The sequence below is a fragment of the Amblyomma maculatum genome, chromosome 8, assembly GCF_055883805.1.
Source record: "Amblyomma maculatum isolate TAMU_Amacu chromosome 8, ASM5588380v1, whole genome shotgun sequence".
NCBI lineage: Eukaryota > Metazoa > Arthropoda > Arachnida > Ixodida > Ixodidae > Amblyomma > Amblyomma maculatum.
In genome coordinates this window covers 82354604-82376946 of record NC_139351.1, presented here as the reverse complement: position 1 = coordinate 82376946, position 22343 = coordinate 82354604, and the positions used below count along the sequence as shown (strand labels likewise).

Sequence of the window (22343 nt, the reverse complement as noted above, 5' to 3'; positions counted from 1 at the left end):
CGCGCTCGCCGCGCCAATTCGTTCCCTTAAGCAGAAAAAACAACGCTATTTTCATTTTTCTTTCCTTGCGCTGACTTGGAAGCTTCATAACAGGGATTTCAAACACATCGCCAGTGGAGCTGTGTGCCTTTGTCCGAAAATCTTGCGCCAGCTTTACGAACCGGCTTTACCGCCAGCTTCTTCCCCAAACAAAATCGACTGAAAGGCCTCGTGCCAAGATAGTGCACGTTTTCTGCGGAAATGAAGAGATATTGGCATCTTAATGTGCGTAAACTAGGAAGAACGTCAGCTGCCTTCAAAAACAAGGCACCGGGCAACCAACTTTCTCTTTGATCTCGTAGTATACACATTTGTTTTTTCTTTTCAGCATAAGTGAGTGTGGTATTTGTTAAGCGTTGTATCCTTTCGGTAACTATCTTAATCATTCTGAAACGGCATCTGTCCGGTGTTTAACCAGAATGGAGCACGCCTCAATTTTTCAACAACTAATGGGAGGGAGTGGCATGGCAACGAGATTTCCTTTTTGTTGATGGTTTTTGTTGACTAGTGTTCAGTTTTATTTTTATTTTATAGATGTTATTTGCTGTTGTTATTAGGTTTTATTTTCATCTTCCGGCTTATGGCCCTGAGGGACGATATTTTCTGAATGCCGTCAGCATAGCATTATGAGTGGGGATCTCAGCTTTGCATATTTGACCCTGTTTGGCCGGCAGCATGTATCTACAGCGTCATGCAGCAAGAGCCCGGGGCCGGAAAACCTCCAGCATAACATCCTGTCGCTTCCTCGTCGCCCATTGTCACGTCTCAACCGACCTCGTTCCACCATCGCACACTTAAGAGCATACATTATCATGCCACCAGCGCCCTCTCACGTGCTTTCTTTTAGTATTTCGCGGGCTTCCTTTGCAACGTAAAAAAAAAAGGACCAACTGCATGAAATGTATCTCACGGCAAAACATTTAATGAGAGGCTTCTGAAGGTGCTTAAAGCTTTGGGTATGTAACTTAGGGTCGGCAGGCAATCAGTTAAATATTGAACAATTGAACGATTGGCAGTTAAGTGGAGACGGAATATCAGCCTGAGCTTTTCTAGGCTAGTGCAACATCATGCGTTCGATCAAGTTCGCATTCAAAGCGCCTTTCACTTTTTAAATGTTGGCTCAGTTTTGCGGCAAAACACATATAACACGATGACAACCTGTCTAATGAACAAATATTCTCATGGTGGCATAAAGCTTTAAATCTTGGGTATATGTGTTTTGCGGTAGGTTTGTGTCGACTCAAGTGATAATTCCCACGGTGCGGGCTTGGCACAAATGAATACATGAAATATTCGGAGTACCATAATAAATAGAAGTAGAAATCCGCCACTGAAGAAACAAATACTATTCTTCGCAAGATATTTCCTTCGCCACCGCTTCCAAAAGATTGACAATATTTTGAGAGGTTATTTTCTTTACACCTTGCAGAAGCTATACCAGTAACTACGATGATCTAGAAATCACATGGCTGCCATAAAAGGAGCTTCATGAGCCTCCAGGAAGTATGTTAACAAAAAATATGTGTCCATTGAGCGTGAGTTTACGGAAATTCGTACATTGCATTGTTTCAGACAAGAAAATCATCCACATTCGCAGGCGTAACTGTGCAATGTCACAAGGCCATGCGCCTTATTTAGTAAAGGTTTGGTTGATTTATGAGGTTTAACGTCCCAAAGCGACTCAGGCTATGAGAGACGACGTAGTGGAGGACTCCGGAAATTTCGACGATCTGGGGTTCTTTAACGTGCACTGACATCGCACAGCACACGGGCGCCTTGCTTTTCGCCTCCATCGAAAAGCGGCCGCCGAGGCCGGGATTCGATCCCGCATCATTGGGAACAGTAGTCGAGCGCCGTAACCACTGCGCCACCTCGGCGGGGTTTCCTTATTTAATAAAGGTGCATTCAAAGGTGTAAGTACGATCAAGTGAAACGTCCGAAGGAAAAGTGTCTAAATCTCATTAGACAAACGCCGAGTTAAATGACGTTGCAGCATCCAGATAGGGGCCCTTTTCACATCCGTTCCTTGACCTTCACCCTGTGGTTCCCTACCCTGCCAATATTTATTGAAGTGAAGCGTATGTCACAACTCTGGCAAGGAACAAAAATTACTGCCTTTGCAGTAATCTAGAGTGGGTGTGAGTATGAAATTGATATGTGTACAACACTCGGTTGCAGATGGTACTAACCGTAATCCCCAAATGGGTCTAGTGCATAGCACGCCACACTACTTGTTTCTTTTCTTCCAACAAGGCATGGCGGTCAGCGGTTCCCGTAAATTTTAAAGCGAAATACTGAGCTCCTCGAGCTAAGGGCATGGCCGCCGGCAATTTGACATTAAGTACTGTTCGAGGATTCGATGATGCTCTCCTCTTCTTCTATATCGCACACATGCTGCGGCTGCTGCATCTTCACACATCTGGCAAACTTTAGCCGTGCCAGTGCATATCTCTACAAATATACTTTGCCTGTGACAAAGCCATTCAGCCTTCTAGTCTCCTGCCTATCCCTTCCTTCCAACGCCACTGCTGCCCATCTGGCTCGCCTCCTCGTGGTACCACTACTGGGAGGGTACGACAGCCTGAGAAAGTTAACTCATCTTGTGAATTCTTATTCGGTGGCCGGGTGTTCAGGTTTAAGTTCCCGGATGAAGAGAAATCAGTGACGAAGAATCGTTGCCTGGATTTTGGCCCTTGGGCTTTTTTCGACGTCCCCTTTCAATTTCAAATTTCAGGCTTAAAAATGCACGAGTACCGAATAGTTTAGATATACTGGTGTTTAGATTCCTAGCACGAGGGCCTTATTTTACAAAAACTACATAGGAGACTAAAAAATTTCTTTTCAGCGGTAAAGTACCGATTAAGCTGATACTATGGCAAGCTGGATCTCTTTCATTCAAGCACAGTTTTATAAAACATCTGCCCTGACTTCATCGATTTCGCCAACGTTTTCGGTTAATGGCGCAAATGCCTACCGTTGAAAGTTCTAGCTTTATTCTTCTATCACAATGTTGGTTGTTGAGGCGTTCATTACCAAGCAGATCTCGCAGTCACTGCAAGACAAAGAGAAGACAGCGTCTCACCTGCAGTGGACAATAGTGGGTCCAATTGCCGACCAGCGGTCGGTAAATGTCCGGACCCGCCGGCGAAAGTCGAGTAGTGCGTTAGTGAAAGGCTCCGTGTGGGATGCCCAGCTGGTGAAGTGCAGCTGGAATACGTCACGCTCCTCCTCTCCCTACAGAAAAATACCAGAAGGAATTAAAAAAAAAAACAGCCAGAGAACCACACGAATGTTACTTAACATAGACATCTAAGAATTAGCACACGACGTTTTTACGAGTATGGTGGCTTTATTACTCAAACATAGGGACATTTTGTGGCAACCGCGCCTTTTACTGTGCACACGAAGTCATCACCACTGCTCACGTTTAAGTTCAGTGCGCGCCGACGATATAGAACTCTACGTCCAATATTCAGAACATAAACAAGGATATGTAGTGCCGTAACATCGAAGACATATTGCAAGTGCTTTGCTGTATTTGCCCGTGTTCAGTGCTAGGGTATAAGGAGCGCTGTTGAAAATGTACCGCATTTGTTCATGAATTCCAAGTAGCCTAAATTGGCTACTTATTTATTTTGAGGCAGTGAAAACGCCAAGGAGGGAACTGTTTAATTGACTTTACTGGCCTTGAGAGGTAGGAATTGGGGGCTGCAAGGAACGAAATAGACGTCGTCTTGATAGGAGCAAAGCTTTTTTAAAATTTAAATCGACTTATAAATCCGTCCCTGTAAAAGCTGTATATTGGAAGTGTTCTTGATGATGATTGATTTTATTGGCGCAAGCGCGACTTCTGATAAAGAGCGCCTAATAAAGAATTAAGCCGAGCACCAGGCCAAGAGAAAACGCCGACCCATTTTATCACCTACGGGCGCTGGATGGAGCTGATACGTCTCATTCCCTAATGGGAGGAGGATGCTCATGTCACTAGTACGCTGCGTCGGTCTAGGGGAAACGTTTGTAAGACGAATGCTATTGTCGTTAAGATCTCAAGAAACGAAATACCTGCGAGTTGTTTTACAGTAGTAAGGTTATAAAGGTCGTTTGAAATAGTTAACAGTTTTTGAATTGGCATTAGGCATATTATATTGTAGCTGCGGGAGCATGCTCTTTTGTTGCTTTTGCGGATAAAAAATGCTGTTGAAAATGCAATTTTACTGAAAGTTTTTGAAAATAATCAATCAGGTTTTATGTAGTCTATTATGAAGTAATCGGTAACGTCATCGTCTTTACTAGGGTGAAAGGTAACGGTATTTTATGGCTCTCGCACATCAACCGGCATCATGCAGTTTCCGAAGGCTGACCTTTCGCAGCCTAAGCGTGCGGATGACGAAGTTGGCCATCGTGTCCTCGGAGAGCAAGGTGACTTCGATGATGCCGTACTTTTCCGGCTTGTCCAGCTCCATGGGCCAATACTGACAGCACATCACCTGCACACGGTACGCAGCCCGAACATTGGTGAATCACGCGAAACATTTCTTGCTAAATTTGGACATATGCTCTTTGGCGCCGTCGTTTTGCGACGGAACGCAGAACCTAGCGGTTCTCGATGACTGCCCTTAATCTCTGTCCAATAAGCGTTGCTCGCATTTTATTCTGAATTGATCAAGGTCTTTGAAATATGACTCAGGATTAATTAGAAATTAGAGAGATTTAGCATACCGCAATGCGCGATTCGCCACCGTAACCCTCTACCTCTCGTGGGCGGGGCGTACAAGCTTATTAGTTCCGATGCGGCAGGTCAATGTGCCGACATGAAGTATCTGACGCCATCTATCGGCATCAAAGTGATCTGGGCATGCGCAATGGAACACGCGGTGGCGGATCACGGTAGCAGATCGCGGATCACGGTGTGCTAAATCTCTCTATTGATGACATGCCGTGGCCGCAGACTTCTCTATAATGTAAAGGAGCTCCTATATATACGTTTTTTCAATATATCCAAAGGTGGTCTCTAAAAGTTCACAGGTGGCTTTGCCTGCTTCATGGAAGTGTGTGCGACAAAAACGCAGCATGCATCACATTAGTCCACTTACAAACCTCGGGTTGAACACCGTGCATTATAGTTATTTTTTCACTATAGTGGGTGTTTTACGGATTGTTTTAGTTCTTAAGCTAAGGAAGCATATGTTTCAAAGGACGTGAAGCATTGCACAGTTTCATTCGAATTATTCAGAATGAATGGTTATCTAATAAAACTCCCTATGATATTTGTTTGCACCATAAACGCCTGGACATCAAGCCGTTTCTTCCAAACAATATGCTAAATGAGCATGGACATACAAAATTGTAAGAAGAGAGCAATTCAACTGTTTCGTGATATCTGCCCGTCGTTATCGTCCATGAATTTCGCTGAGTAGCTAGCTCATTTGGTCAATAATAAAAAGATGAGTGAAGCTGTCAATTTTAAGGTAAAATTTACGGGAAACTACAGTAGAATAATGTGAAAATGCTATATTAGTTAGGATTCATTACCCAATTACCGTGATACATTTCTTCAGGGTGAATTATGTTCACGACAAGTGAACAGAAAAGATTAACAAAAACGGTTCAGTTTTGTTCCCCCCGAGTAATATGTGGGGATAAGCATCGATGTATTTGGCTATTCCGGACTGGCGATGACTGCCGGCGAATTCTTCGCTCATTAAGATTGAAAATGCCTGAATATTGCCACTATAGGCAGTGCTGTTGAACGTCGCTGGCATTGAGACTTTTGGGAGACAAATGCTCTCTTAAAAGAAAAGGCGAAAACTCATTGTTCAAACACCCGTCGCTAATGCGATGGTACGCAAGCTAAATGGCGAGCGTTTGGCGCGGAAAAGACGGCTGATCGCCTAAAGCACGCAATTCGAAAATCAAAGACAGAATAGACTGCTATGGTGGTTCAACTGCTTTATTGTTGATGACAGCCACCCTTAGAGATCCCTCTCCCCTTCATTTAGTCTAGCAACTGTTGACTAAGTTGTGCCACATGGTTCACATGATTGTTTTGGCAGCTACAAGTGGAAAATATCATGAATTATCACCTTAATCAGAAGTAAAGAGGAAGTGGCCGAAACATTATGAGCGATTCTTTAGCTCCACCTTTAAAGGGTCCACGAAAAGTTATTCAATAAAACTAAAACTAATAACTATTTAATGAAACACACGAGGAATAGGTATCCCATCAGTCTCTCCTCAACTCAATATGTTTAAGCTAGCCCCACTAACACTGAAAATATTGATTTCGTTTGCTGGGAAATTGGAGAAAGTGACGTTTCAGGGACTTTTTAAGGACATGACGCGATAGCGTAGGCTACCAGCCCACGTATAAAGCCCCGATTTAAGCGAGCCGTATGACCGTGCCTGCGTGGCATACGATTAAGGTGCATGTAATTGACCTAACAGCCTGACTCTGATAACGCCTTCTCGCATGAAAGGAGAGACCCGAGTTGGCAGATTCTGCCAAATGTAATAATGTCAGGCAACCCAACGTCCAATCAGTGCTTGGGCATGCCGGTTGCCAGCTACCGCACGCCAGCACCATGCTCGTAATTTTCCCCTCAAAACGCTAACGCCGGATTTTTATTGACTGAGCATTTAATGCTATCGCGCAAAAAAATTCCGTACGACTCGCTCAGCGAAATCTATATTGGTATTCATATGAACTGCGCCCGAATCGTCCGCCTACTTTGTTACCTCAAATAAAGTAAATGTCTACAGTCATCGAATTTTAACATCAGGCCGCGATGAGCAAAACGATGAATTTCACTAAAAAGATCTTGAAAATGCATGCCTTTGAAGATCACGAGTCGTAATCCCCGAGACGTACCCGTATAAAGTCGAACACTTTGGTGAGCATGACAACGACGTAGCACTTTTTCTCCCAGACCATCCTCCAGAAGTCGCTGATTGTGTCCTCGTTGGGACCTGCAGTAACAGTAGAAAAGACGGTATTGTGGGGCTGGTAGCTTTTCTTTCTGGAGATTAGTGGACTCAAGTATATTCGCTGAAATCTAAACCACTTTATGTTCAAAGCAATGTTACAAAATCTTGACACTTGTCTACAGTGCTGCCTCAAAGACTCGGGGAGCAATTGTACTTCAAGGAAACAATTTTGATTTCCCTGGCATTGGAATCCTCTTACGAGATCTGGGCTCCAGAACCACACGGCCCTGCTGCTCAGTTTTAAGTATAAATTTTGTGACTGGCGCAGGCTCACAGAAAATGATGCGTAGCTATAGGAACTGGTCCGATTATTTCGTTCGAACACTTGAAATCTTTAACGTGCCCTGATATCGCAGAGCACGCAGACGTCACTTCGTTTCGCCTCCATCGATACACAGCCGCCGACGGTCGAGATAAAACACGGTTACTCCGGCACAGTAGTCGGGCATCTTACCACTGCACCACCACGGAAGCAAAGCCACTACTTATTAAGAACTATGTAGCGTAGAACAGTAGATCGATTGAAATGCATCAGGGCATGGGATGAAATTTTATCTCCTAAATTATTTACTTTCTCAAGCGATCGACGTACGCGTCTGCCGAGCAGGTAAATTAGCTTAACAACGCATCGTCAGCTTTACTGCTTATAAGCTGAAGTGGAAAACAAACACCGATCCACTGAGCTGCCCACCCATTTACTGTGCCTAAACACGTAGCGATTAACTACTGGCTCGCATTCTCGCCTAGTGTATCGTACGCTATACCGAAAGGTAGCTGTTCGATCGCTCATTACCTCTTTAATGAAACCAAAAAAGTCGCCTTCAGAATGCGAAATAGTTGCGTAAAAACGCCACACAATTATAATAACGTATATAACAAAGGCGTGATATTCTCGTTCTCTACCGTTTCAGACACCTAAAGGTCAGCCATGTTTGAAATTGTCCATAATAAGCCGACAGAATGCATCCCGATCTTCCCTTTGAGAGCCCCTCTGCGCAATCAGTGCGATTTCGTGTTTTTTTTTTTTTTTTGTGAACTAAGCTACTTTCATAGAGCACAAATTTCGCCGCATACCATTATTTACCACCGTTTACTTATCTGCCCCGACTGTTCGTTGGGGAGTGCTTACGTCACAGCCGAAAATGGTAATACCAGTGAGCGCACAATGCTCGTCATTCCTCAGAACGGAAGGGAGAGCGGGTTGGCGAGAAGCGAGTGACGAGGGCGCAATATATGGCCTTGTAAATTACGCCCACGGCAGTTTCAATCCCCCTAATGCGCAAGTGCTAACGCAACCACCACACAAGTAACAAACACATCATCCCCCTCTCAAGCACAGGCTGAAAACTTTAATGATTTCTGTCTGGCTGCGTTTATGAAAATGAACAACAAAAAAGAAAGCGATGCGTTGAGTGCCTGGAAAGATTCAAGCTGCAGATCTGAGGTCAGCTGCGCTACGCTGGCAATTTTCGGATCACCCGGCGTATACCTTTATATGCGAGCAGAGGCTGCTGCTAACGACGTAGGTCGTTCTGTTCCAAGAACACACAAGCAAAACAAAAAACACAAAATACAGCAAAAGGAACAGTTCTTCTCTTACCTTGTGCCGCTATGTAGGCGTTCGGCTTGAGAATGCTCTGAAAAGATTAAAAAAAAAAAAAGGGTAATCACTTGACCCGAGACCTTTTTAAGTGTTGCCTTGCGGTGGATAGTGTCATTTTTCTTTCCATTGTGTTTCTGCAATACTCTTCGGCAGAGACTTAGGCCCACAGAATAACTTAGTGGGGAATTACGACTCCGTGCGGCAATGAAAAAAATATTAACTTTAGTTGTGAATAAACCAATATTAAGAAATTTATCGATCATTTCGCTAATGTGAGAGCAAAATAAAAAGCTCTACTTAACGTCTTCAGGTTCCGTGTACAAATAATGAAAACACGCTTAAAAAGACGAGCCGAGTCTTGATTTTGACCGGAAAATGTGTTCAGCTTCGCACTCGTTTTCACAAAAACATGTGCTCTAATCTTAGTCATTTTTCACCAAACTCGTTTTCTTTGTTGCCGCTGCCATCCAGAACTCGGAAGTTTTCTTTGACTAGTGTGACATTCCGCATGGACCCGTGTGGTGGTAACACGTGGACCCTAGTTCAACAGAGACAGCGCTACGGCACATAATAACGCTGCTTCAGTCAGATTGATGAAAGGTTATTTAAATATACTGTAAGAACGGGCGTCTCGAATACCCCGCACCTCCACCACGTGTATGGACGGGATTGGTAGTCCAGGTTCATTAGAGACGGGAAGCCCGGGTCGTACACCGAAGCGAATTACACTACTCGTTGACAATGGATCTCCTCAGAGAGAAGGATGAAAATGAAGCAATACGTGCACTCGTGTGATAGATGAGGCGTCATACAGCACTCACACTGAACCCTTAAGGCCGTGAGGTAACTTCCTTTTTTTTTTGCTAGGACACTTGAAGAAACGTGGTCCTATCCGAGAATGACCCTAATATATTTACCATTAATCGCCAATATAGAATGGACGTGACCAATAGTAGGAATTCAGGAAGGATAAGTGCATCCTTGTAGTCCTCACGATTAATGTTACGCGCAAAAGGAAATGAACGTAATTTGAAACAACTATACCACCACTTTTTAATGACTATTTAGTCTCGCTCAATGTAAACCAACATAATTTTCTTAGGATACGCGCAAGGCATGCCAGAGAAAGAGAGACTCAGAGTCGGACTTTCTAGCTTTTCGTTTGTTGCCCAACTAGAACTATTGAAATGCTAGATGCTGGAAATCTTTATACGAATGTGTTTAAGTTAATGTACTTCGGTATCTCCTTATCCCCAAGGCTATCAATAGAGATGCAGTAAAAGCTCGCACACCTATTTTTATACTTGTGTTCGGACCTCAACAGGCATGTTTTCGAAAATAAAACTGCCTAAATTCCACACTGCGACACAGTGTACAAGCTCAAACTTATTGAATAATGTGCAAAAAAACTTACATCTATGTGGGTTGCATTGATGTAGTCGGAGTCAGGAATGTCAGGAAGGGTATCCAAGACAACGCGGTTGTAGTCATCTGCAATAAAACGAAACAAGTTACACCCTTGAATGTCTAAACGCGACATTCATCAGACTTCGAGCGCGCGAAATATTGCTCAGTGGAAGGCAAAATGAGTGTTTTTGTAATATACAGTTACAAGAAAAACACCTGAATATGTTCGGAGCAACTCACTATATATATTAGTTCAATGAATTAAAAAGAATTATGCGATACACATATAGCTGTCACTCTTTATTATTAATAACAACGCTGTCTTTTGAATACACAGGAAAGCTGCACAACTCATTCAAGAACTTCGTATTGGAACACTCCATTCTCGTCCTGAAGAGCAATCTTGGCTAACAGATTGGTCATGGTAATCGCTGTTCTAACTATGTTACCTGCACGGCTTTCACCGTAGGGTGAGAATTAACGAATTTGCGAGTGGGACGAATGTCACATCTAAGCAATGGATAGAGAGAAATTTACTACATTTCAGAACAGTTCTAATGAAGGAACCAAAATGATTGGTGCTCCTGATAATGCAAATAATGTTATGAAAGAGTCTGTGGTGAGATAAAGACATTATTGCGAGCCCTTTTGGGAAATAACTAAACAGACGAAAAACCTCTGATTAGTGTCGAACTGTATATGTATAACTTAACTGCCCTTGAGCAGCCAAAGTTAAAAGCATAGGGAATTAATATTGACAATTCACCAACTTTCCGAGAATAATTCACTTTATGAAAAGCAGCATAGGCGTGAAGACACTACGCTTCGTTCTAATAGCTTGTAACACACGTACAAACATTTTAATGTAATCAATTAAAAACATCCAAACACGATCCAATCGGTGTTATTAAAATTGTCTTCCTCACCCTCAATTTCTCAGCAACACTGGAGCCGTCACGCGTAGCTAAACTTTTTATCCTTATAGTAATGATATTTCATCGGAAGGACCGAAACAAGGCAGACGGTTTCTCGCCATTGAGCCATAACTTCGATCACTGATGACCCTAGTTGGGGCGGCCTAAATTCCTAATGGAAAGCAAATTCATTGATTCCGTCTGTGTAATGCTGTTTATCTGCAAGCGCCATGATTCCGCTTTCCTTTTTTCAAAAATTTATATTGGCACCGCCGCGCCAGTGGCTTTCGCAGACAACGGCGTTTGCGAGAATTGGCTTCCAAAACGGGAGTAATGGCAAATGCAACTGCGCACGTTTTGAGAAGGGGCCAATAAAATGAAACACGGACAGCCCGCTGGGCGGAAGCCTCCGGCAACGATAGTGATAAGGCCAGTGCGCAAATGTGATCATTCCAAAGACAGCCGACAGTTCCTTCGTTGTGTATTTGGTTTATGTTTTTGACTAGTTCGGTTCTAATGACTTCGCGAATGGGAAATTTGGCTCCGCTATCTGCCGCTTGCGATTTCGTTGGACGTTAACTGTTCCTAGAAAACGATCGAAGGAAAGAGAAAAGATTGGCACATTGAAACCGTTAAAAAAAAAAAAAAGTGGATTGAAGGCATTTCTGACATCTCCGATTTCAAGTTTTGTGCACTAATTTCATTCAAGTTTCATTCCGTAGATATGTTTCCGAGAAGGTTCCGATATATCCGAAAAGAGAAAAATGTTGAGTGCATTAAAGTACAGCATGCCTCCAGTGATACATGGACAAGTTTGTAGTCCTTGTGGTTAACTCATGACAAACTTCGTCTCCTAAAGTTCCCTTTTCCAGTGTTTTCGAAGCTTTCTTCGCTTTCCCATTGCCATGTTAGGGACGATTTTAAACGCATAGCTGCATTACGAAACGACCGATACAAGGAAGAAACCATTAAGCACGCCCCTTCGGGGTGGCGCAGTGGTTACGGCGCTCGACTACTCGGCCTCGGCGGCCGCTTGTCAATGGAGGCGAAAAGCAAGGCGCCCGTGTGCTGTGCGATGTCAGCGCACGTTAAACCCCAGGTGGTCGAAATTTCCGGAGTCCTCCACTACGGCGTCTCTCATAGCCTGAGTCACTTTGGGACGTTAAACCCCACAAACCAAACCAACCAACCATAAACACAATTAGTCAGTAAGCATCGTAACGTTTTGTTCTGAATAAAATGGGTTATTCTCAAGCTCTAGTGAAATGCATTCCTCGCACAGAGATTAAAAAGAAGGTAACACAGCAATTGGGACAGAGCTTTGACACCGACCATTTTGCAGTAGGTGCTGCCAAATATTCCACCAGAACATATGTTACAGATTCTTCACCAGATATACGAAAAAATGCACAGGTACTTTTATCGACTTTGCACATAGTTCTGCCATTTCTCTCCAGATGCAGTTTCAGGACTATACCGAATGAGCGGTCAGAAAAAAAGCAATTTGTTCTTATTCGAACAGGATTTCATCTAGTGTGGCATTGCGCAATGCACACTGTGTGCGCACGCAAGAACAAAACGTAAACAATTCTTGTTCATTGAGAAAAACTGAAAATATAAGCTAGAAAACCGCCCTTTGTCTTTCTGTCCTTCCTCCAGCAGCATGTAGTGCTTTCAGCACGCTGCTATGTTCTCAGGAATCGTATTATGATGCCTTCGTATAATTATATTACCTTATTTGCACAGTTAATCAAGCGGTCTGTTTTGAGCATTAGCTGAAAGTTCTATGCGGAGAATTACTCGTAGTGAGGCTCCTTTTTTTATTGTGCAGTGTCCTCAACACAAAACATTACTGGATACGATTACTGATGAGATACACAATACGAGGATAGTGCGCTAAAAGAAATTAAAGAAGCAGTGATAAATTGTTTTAACTAAATAATCGAATAAGAAAAAAAAAATTTAAACGCAGAAATAAGGAGATTCATGTTTGAAAATATATTTTGAGACAGGAAAAAAAAAAGGCTTTGTAGAAGTATGGCTTCACGACCTTTGTGCGTTCGTGTAATTAACCGGTAGGCGCTCATGACAAACTGTGGTCAGAACCCACAATATTACGGCACGTTGAATCACCACTCAAATGAAACGCAAGTCAGTTTTTCATTCGGGATAGAAGCGTGCTGTGAAAATCATTGCTCGGATTACATTGCATTGCCAACCAAGAACGAAGCGAGTCGGAAGAATGAAAAAGTAAAAAATAAAAGTGAGAACAAATAGAAACATTTAACAAAAGTAAGTAATATAAATGAAAAAGTAAGTTGGCTTGGGCTATATCTGCAACATTCCAGCAATTCGAAATTTAGCAACAAGATTTGTTTAAATACTTCTTTCAGCATTACTACACGGCATTATTAGAGGTTGCATTCTAACCACGAGATATACTAACTGTTACTTGGATAAAATCATAACTATTAATTGAAGATATATTTTTCCCGTTCCACCCTATGCGGTATACAATCTTTCAGGCTATAATTCTGGCATCCCGAAGCAAAGCTAGTAGCTTCATGAGTTCTCACATTGAAAAAGATATCGTAAATAAAGAGATTTGTTTCGCGATATCTTTATGACGCGATAGCGTAGGCTACCAGCCAACATCTAAAGCTCCGCTTTATCCAATCCGTATGAATTTACCTGCGTGGTTTAGAGTCATACGTGAATGCAATGGTCCTGGAAGGCTGATTCTGGTATCACCTCGCAATACCCTTGAAGGCGGAACTTAACTGTGTCTCATAATTTTCTTCTTTATGTCTCCAACTTATACTTGTCTAATCTGACTCACTGTAAAAAAAAAAAAAACTGTCTTATAACATTGGGCACCTCCAATTTCTAACCTACATAAAAGTCATTTCTAACATTCTGCCGCCACAAGCCCGTGACTGCGCGCTCAACAGCAAAATGCGTAAGCCACTATCATATCACCGAATGGTCCTGAAAACATTCGATACCCTATAAACCATCTTTGGCATTGACTGGATCGTGAGAAGGTATGCGTACTTCAGTTGCAATAAATATATAAAAAAAAAATGTTTGATGCATTTTTTTTCGCAGAACGATTGACTGCGGTCATACACGCCTGTTTGAAACTATGTATTCAAATTGAGACATAAGAGAAAAAAAAAAAAAAAAAAAAGATAACAAGGTTCCTGTCCTCTGAGGAGAAGTAACACCGGTACTCACAGGGCAGCAGTTTCTTGTAGGTGTTCTTGTTGTCGTTGTCCGGCTTGCTCGCATGTCGCATGCAGTGGGACTCACCCTTCGTTGCGAGCTAAGTCCACATGTGAGGAAAAAAAATAGACTCAAAAGGTGAGTGAGAACATCATCGTTCAATCAATCAATCAATCAATCAATCAATCAATCAATCAATCAATCAATCAATCAATCAATCAATCAATCAATCAATCAATCAATCAATCAATCAATCAATCAATCAATCAATCAGTGAATCAATCAGTCAATCAGTCAGGCAGTCAATCAAATATCTGTAAAATACGAAGAAATTGATAAAATACGGAATAAAATACGAAGAAATGGATGAAGCAAGAGGACATGATAAAAATCTGACTCAACAGGAATGAAAAAAAGAAAACGAATTAAAAGGAGAAGTCCCTGAGCGGAGAAAGTCCGATCTTATTGTTTCTCGCTCAGGAGGTTGGAAGCACTGGTCGCGAGTGCATTTCACGAAAAGTGTTCCGAAATACAGAAACTGAGCCTTCGTTTTCATCTACAGTTCAAACTCCCCAAAGAAGAAGAACAGGAATAGAGTATTCCATGAAACTGACCCTGCGCAGTGTATACTGGGATCAACTACTTCATAATCAAATAGGTTAAAACGTAACGACCGGCGAGTTAATTGTGGATTCTCCAGGCCAGAGTGCGGTCCTACGTCTCGCTTCTTGTCTCGTTCGTGTAGGACTGCTTTAAAGCCCCGTGTAACTTATTTACTGCCTGACCCTCACACGCGCACATTGCAAGTAATATTGTATGATTGGGCAGCGTTTACTGCGTTTTTCGTCATCGTATATTAGCTTATCAAATTGATAAGCAAAGCAGTGCTCGAATAAAAAACCTGACCACTGCCGTACAAGACACGATAGGTGGAAGACGTGTCGCAGGAGTAATTTTTTTTCACACCACAATTCAATTTGTATGATAAAGCCCCCCGGCGGCGCTCACAAGCTCACAAAGACCCCGAAGCCGGTGTGGTATAATCTGTGGAGCTCTCTGAATCAGAAATCCGCTTTTCCTTTGAAGAGGATTGCCCTCCCTCCATATAGAGCCTCCAGATTGATGGACCGACCAGACAAGCGGAAAAAGAAAAGGTAAATAACACTGAATCCGCACTGCCCGAAGCCACAAGCCCAGCACGGCGCTAGCATGGTGATTTCATTTGGCGATGTCTCCTGCTTACGTGTTGTTATATAGTCTTTTGATCAAGACAGAATTTCATTGCCACTATTTTCAAAAAGTATAGTTCCCTTAACTCTATTTTTCTTTGCTGCCCACGTAGTGCTATTAGATATCAGAAGAACGTCCACAGAAATTTAAAAAAATAATGAAAGCGAGAGCTTCCTGCTTTTCAAGAGAGACACGGTGTGCCTGAGCCGAAAAGCCGTCGCAACTGTAGGAGGCAGAGGTGTAAGGTCAATCGATAATGCTAAGCAGCGACTTGCTGAGCAGGTAATGACCGAGATAATTAGGTCCTCCCTTCTCCTCACCGCCCCCCCCCCCCCCCCTCCCCTTTCTCTCATTTTATCCTTTTGTTGTCTGTCTCTCCCCAGTATTACTTTCCCAGTACATCGAAAGGGCAGCCCTCGTACCCCTCTTGCTTCCTGGTAACGATCGCATTTTCTTTTGTTTCCGCGTTGGTGCAACATCACCGACCACTGCGCATCACATTACTGCATCCTCTTCGTGATATTTTCCTCGTCTTTATTTGTTCCCTTTATTGTTAAGGAGTTTGGTAGCTTCGCTCCAGTCATGCTTGTGTGAACTGCCGAGAGGTAACGTGGGTTTTCGCTTAGACGCCCTGGAAGCCCGGAGCTAGGCGAAACTACTAACTAATTCAAAAACTAACTAAAACTAAGCTTAAATATTTTCTCTAGAGAGCCCTGTTTTTTCCCTGCGCCATTTGCACAAGCCCTGGTTTTGGGCACTGGTTCGTGATAAGGATATGTATCCTTTCCGATGAGTTCAACAGTATATTAACCCTTCTTCTTGTTTACCAAAGCTGCGCTTGCCATGAATCAAAGAGGATAAACAACTGTGGCCTTATCAATAAATCACGCGTATTGAACCACACGCAAGTTAGCAACGTAAGCCCAGAGAGGAATGGAGTTTTCTTGTTCAAACATTAAAGCTACTGCTAAAAGATTTTAGTAAAGATACAAAGAACTTATAAAACGGCCACTAAAATCGTAACATAGCTTCCGTTTTACCCTCCCTTGGTGAGTTAAGTTCAGCGGCTGTGGAGAAATGGAGAACAAGTGCTCAGTTTTTATTGCGAAAGCAATACCATGCCAGTTATTGACCCGTCGCGTAGTCCGTGGCCGCAGTCACGAATGACCTTGTACAGCCGTGAAGAAGAAGAAGAAGAAGAAGAAGAAGAAGAAAAGAAGAAGAAAAGACGAAGAAAAAGAAGAAGGAAAAGAAGAAGAAGAAAAAGAAAAGGGAAAAGAAGAAGAAGAAAAAGAAAAGGGAAAAGAAGAAGAAGAAAAAGAAGAAGAAGGAAAAGAAGAAGAAGAAAAAGAAGAAGAAGAAGAAAAAGAAGAAGAAGAAGAAAAAGAAAAAGAAAAAGAAGAAGAAGAAGAAGAAAAAGAAAAAGAAGAAGAAGAAGAAGAAGAAGAAGAAGAAGAAGAAGAAGAAGAGAAGAAGAAGAAGAAGAAGAAGAAGAAGAAGAAGAAGAAGAAGAAGAAGAAGAAGAAGAAGAAGAAGAAGAAGAAGAAGAAGAAGAAGAAGAAGAAGAAGAAGAAGAAGAAGAAGAACGATGAAGAAATTTCAGTCACCGCAGCTAACGCTTTCGCTCAATATTCGGTTCGGCAGCACTGAACCCTTCTCATTTTTTTTTTCTCTCTCTATCTCTCTGTGGGAAATCAATGAATGCCATCTGGGGGATCTCAGGTGTTCGCTCACTACACAGCCATCCAGCTGCACGCCGCCTCGCTTGCCTCCGACCACTTCCCAAGCCATTAGCAGCATAGTTAAAAAGAAGTAAGGAGGTTAGGTGATGATTCGATACTGAAAGCATTTGGGGAAACAAAGGAACGGCCGCGGGGCAAACGAAGAGGAGACAGTTGCCCTCTTCCCCCTGGGCTGGGAGGTTGGAAATACTTTGAATGAAAGATAAAACAGTTGTCGTTGAAGAGCAACCGATTGTCATTAAGTTCGTGACAAGCTTGGAAAAGGTGGATAGATAAGGACACTGAGAAAATGTACAAATAAAATTAGAGCAAAAGGAATGAAAATAAGGGATTGAATTTTTTTCTTTTGCGTCATTGATTAGGGTTGCAAACGAAACAATGAGAATGTGGTTAGTTTTAATACTTGTAAACCACTCCGATTTTCTTCAGGTCGACAGTGTCCTTCAAGTTTAGTAGAAGCTGGAAACAGTTCAAGGAATCGCAAAAAGGTTTTGTAGATCAGTTTGTTAAATGTCATTCAAAATAGAAGGAAATAAAATTTTAATGCATGATGGCGTTGCTGAAGGTATAGATAGAGGATTGATTGATTTATAGGAAGGGAAAGGCGCGGTAACTGTCTCACTTGTCTTCTGTGGACACCTCAACCGCGCCGTAAGGAAAGGGAGGAATGTGGGACAGAAAGTGGAAAGAGAGAAAGAGGAGCCGTAGTGGAGGGCTATAGAGTAATTTCGACCACCTGGGGATTCTTAACGTGCGCTGACATCGTATAGGTAGAGGAACCTATATCAGAATTCATTGCTCTTTATATTCGCTGGGTTACTTATTGGTATTACGCAGAATGGCTGACAATTCTAAAGCGGTATATTATTATATATATCAGACATCAAGTAGTGAGGGTTAATTTTACTTAACAGGTTTGAAAGCAACTAGCGGGCGTGACTGGCTTCGGCTACTAACGTCATCGGTTAGTTCTTATTCGTTCCTCAATGTGGAATAACAATCACCCTGACTAGAAAAAAAGTCGAATATTTGGAACCGTTCAAGAAAAACGTGAGATCAACGTGCGAAGGAAAACGACTTGCTGAAGTAGTTCTCCTGCCTGCTTCTTGCAGTCCGCTTCGAAGGTACAGAATACAAATCAATGTTTTGCAACATAACTTAAGAAACACCAGCTCCTGCCTATTCGGGTTTGCTCATGTCTTTACAGAAGATGTTTCAATCTGGGTCCGAAAATGTAGTAAAAGTCTTAAGAACTCAGATCAATGTTCCCAGTCTATGAGCGGACGGCGACCGACTCATATGTACCGGCTCATGACGTCTAAAACCTTGTTTGACACGGTACGTTTCGACCCGATTAGTCGCAAATTCAGCGACGCACTGTCGGACTTTTAAACTGCCTATCAAGTGATCGAACAGCACAAGTTCGGCATTTTGGAGAAGGATTGAACGTAGTAGCCATTTATAAGCTGAATAACGTTACAAACGAATATGTATAAGTTCGCGACATACAGGTAGATAAAGTGTCGTAATCAACAACGTCGTGAACTCCGCTTATAAATATATCTCTTGCTGCATAACGGTCTACTAAAAGCAACAGAAGCCTGCGCAAAAGTTTTCTGCATGTGAATTCGACGATAAAGATAAACTAGCTCAGAAGTGGGTGACATTTTTTAACTGCATTTCTGCCTACAGCAAAAATTCAGCGCAAACATTTGCTTCAGAGCAATACTTTCAAATTACATCTGCGCACCAACTCGAATTAGTTTCATTTCTCCGTTAGTGAACGCACGAATAGCTTTTTAATCGTGAACTCAATTCGTGTTGCTCGTGTCCAGGGTTATACAGATTAGGGTGAAAGCTCAAAGATACAAACCTACGCTATGTTCTGTAAAGCATAACCCAAGGAACGCAAGTGCTCAAATATCTGAAACATTACGTCTTCTTAAGATGCTAGTCGAATTTCTTCCAAACTGCATTGATTTAGCACAAAACGCAATCTGCCGGTGACAGCTGTAAATATAAATGAGAGAAGTGCGTCCGAACCAAGATTCGAACAGAGCATATGAAAAGAGCTCAATGGTGTTACTTCATGTGTCACGCTACTCTACACAACAACATCGGGAATTATGTTTCTATGGAAAATGGCCTGAAGATGGCACATTCAACAACTATTCTACGCGTCACTGTTCTTGCACACTAGAGTGAAAATGGCTGAATTGGTCTGAGTAAGGTTTTTTATTTTTGTTTTTCTAGCAGCTGGCCAATGTACCTTAATACGGTGATTGAGGGACGTGAACCGGCTCTAATTCGTAGGCCATAACATGCTCAGTCTTTTCGACACGTTTCCAGTGATGATAATCGTACTACGTACCTCTCTCAGCGAGAAGTACAGCATAGCCTGAGTTGCTTTGGGACGTTAAACCCCACAAACCAACCAACCAGCCGACATGATTCCCACCATCAACAGCGTGCCGGATTTGGGACAAGCCTAAGAGGATTGTCCACTGCCTCTGCACACCACGAAAGCCCTAATCCAATCAGAACAGCAGCGCCACTCACTGCAGTACAACCGGGCTAACGGGATTCCTCTGTACCGATTTTCGCGGCAATCCACTCCTTGCGTGTCGCATTCAAACAGGAGCGTGTTCCCAAGGATGAAGGCCGAAATATCAGTCCTATGTCCCTCCTTCAAGGTCTATCAAGAATAGTGCACGAGGTGTTTCCTTCCGTCCTAGACTTTCGTGTTCCAACTTCCTTGCCGCACGCAAGGTATAAGAAAATTCGATTTCGACAACGACCGCAGAAGCGAAGTTGTGTCGTGTTGACGAAACCGCAACCGGACACTTCCTTTATATACGTTTTTTTACTCAAGATCAATCGCGAGGATAGGAGCGGGGATTGCGAGACGCCACGCATATATGCAAGAAGGGCAAACAGGAAAGCAGAACTTGTTTTAGGCGCTGTGCCGCAATTGTGAGGCATGCTAGTGCGAGCAAAGGGAACAAAAAAGAAATATGGCAGATCAGAGCACACACAGAAAGGGGGGCGCTATGGTCGCGTGTGCCTGCCGGAAATTGAGTTATCAGAGCCGCAAGAGTCGAGTGAGAAGGCGGGGGCGAGCGCGCGTTCTATTCTCTGTTCTCTCGCTTCAGGCCGGGTAGAGATCGGTTTTGCTCCGAGCTGGACATGTCCCCCGAATGCTCGATACTGGCGAGTCCTATAAGAAACTCGTCTGTGTGGCGAAAGGCACGATCGCCAAGAAATAAGGCAATTTCGCGTCCTTGTACACAGGATGAATTGGTTCAAAGAATTTCGGTTTGCGCTTCTATGCATGACTTTATTATGCTTATTGCTCGAGTAGCAGTCACCACGACTTCATTGAAACTAAGACTGCGAAACAAAGACACGAAGTCGCCAGTGTTTCAATGACGCTGCATCTGTCATAAAATGCTAGTGCAGCGGAGATCGTGCTTCGCTGTAGACTGTGTCGCTTTTTATTTCTTGATTTAAAACGGAATGGAGGAGCACTGTTCGATGCAAGCCTCAATGCGGGCTTTTTCTGCAATGATGGCACTGCTTGCAAACACTTCGTCAGGAAGCCGGAAAAATACAGGCTGATAATGCCGTACGCATTCTGCTCAAGTGAGCTGCTGCGGCGCTTCGCACTACAAAACTGAGGGTCGCGCCATCAGAAACTGTGCCTCTAAAAACCACGTGGAAATAAACAATGCCATAGGAAACTGTTCCCCAAATAACTGTGCAACAATTCAAGCCGATAGCTATACCGTAGAAACTCGTAACACAGATAACTATGTCGCAAGGAAGTGTTTCGTTGTATAGTGGATTTTTACCGCCAATATTGCAAAAAGCTATATCGGTACAAACTGCAACGCTGGAATAGGAAGCGTTGCACGGTGGAGAGGGCGGACAACTGTGTTGCTCGGAGCTCTCTTTCCGAACTCGCTGCGTTCCCTCTCCAGCCAATGAACTGTCTTGCTGGAGCGTGTAAATGAAAGATATGTCTCTAGCGCGATGCCACGCAGGCCCAAACAGTGTCTGAAGAACTGAAACTTTCGGAGTTTGGATCCACTGATAAGCAACTTGGTTTAACGGTACGTTAGCGAAACACGACGGGGCGAAATTAATATATTTTACATGGTTTCAAACGTATCTCTAGTTTACGTTCATCTAGCAACACGGCAGACAACAGCTATACTTAGCTGGATTCATTTGAATGCGCGTGTCGTAATGTTCATTTTGACCAAGCTCTCTGCACCGGATACTCGGAAATCTTTAGCGTGGGGAGAGAAGCGCATGGAGGAGGAGGTATCACAGGAGAGGCCTCACTGTTAAGAAACAAATTATTTTAAATTACCGAGGAAAACATTTTATACGCAAACAAAAAAACAACGCGATTTACTTAAGTTAAAGCATGAAGAAATATAGAGGACGCATATCGCATGCTGGTTTATGTGTCTATAATCTTTTATACAACCAAAAACAACGATATGTGAGAAAGCGATTTCCCGAGCGAAGTTCGTTTTTACTTTTCTTCTGATTCAGTTGATTTTGCTCCAGATATAAAGAATAAAGACATACAGAGGCGCATACCGATAATGCATCCGAGTAACGTATAACGCATGTAACCTTTAATATGTAACTTGAAAGCCAGCTATGCAATGCAAGCTATCGTTACTTGTATATTTTTGATGGAATCTCTGCGCCTCTAAGGCAATAAATCACAGCTTCCCCTAAAAAGAAAAATGTGAAGAAGGCATTGACGAAAGAATTAATGCAAAAGGTTCCTTGGGGCACGTTTCCATTTCCGAGCTGATGGTGTATACCCGAAGGCAGAATCGGCCTCCCAAAGTGAACGGAGCTAATCCGAGGCGGGTGCTTAAGGGACTAATTAACGTTGTAAACCCATCGGATCTCATTAGGGATCTATTTGGGGTAGATTGAGAAGCCCCCCAGCTGACTGCGGCAGCTGCGAGGGCTTAAGAACGCCACAAAATCGCTTCTCCCTTAATCGGCTTCGAGAAAAAGCGATTCGATGTACGTTAACTCTCTGGACATTTGCAGACGCGAGCCAATAAACCTCGCTACGAGAAGCGAGCCTGGAGCTGACGTTGTCCAGATTAGTAGGCAAGATCCGAGCAGCAGAAACGAGGATGTAATAACATGAGAGAGAAAAAAGGA

At 43.0% G+C, this 22343-nt stretch overlaps 1 protein-coding gene across 2 annotated transcripts in view; it reads right to left on the bottom strand.

Moving 5' to 3' along the window:
• Positions 1–22343, bottom strand: part of Ptp36E (protein tyrosine phosphatase 36E) — a 74170-nt gene that overhangs the window by 15596 nt on the left and 36231 nt on the right. For both annotated transcript variants that reach the window (XM_084576628.1, XM_084576629.1), the window contains exons 4-9: positions 14185–14272; positions 10041–10117; positions 8624–8660; positions 6908–7005; positions 4401–4526; positions 3122–3273 (exon numbers count right to left, since the gene is read on the bottom strand). In XM_084576628.1, coding sequence (XP_084432754.1) covers positions 3122–3273; positions 4401–4526; positions 6908–7005; positions 8624–8660; positions 10041–10117; positions 14185–14272 — 578 coding nt within the window. The remainder of the gene's footprint in view (positions 1–3121; positions 3274–4400; positions 4527–6907; positions 7006–8623; positions 8661–10040; positions 10118–14184; positions 14273–22343) is intronic.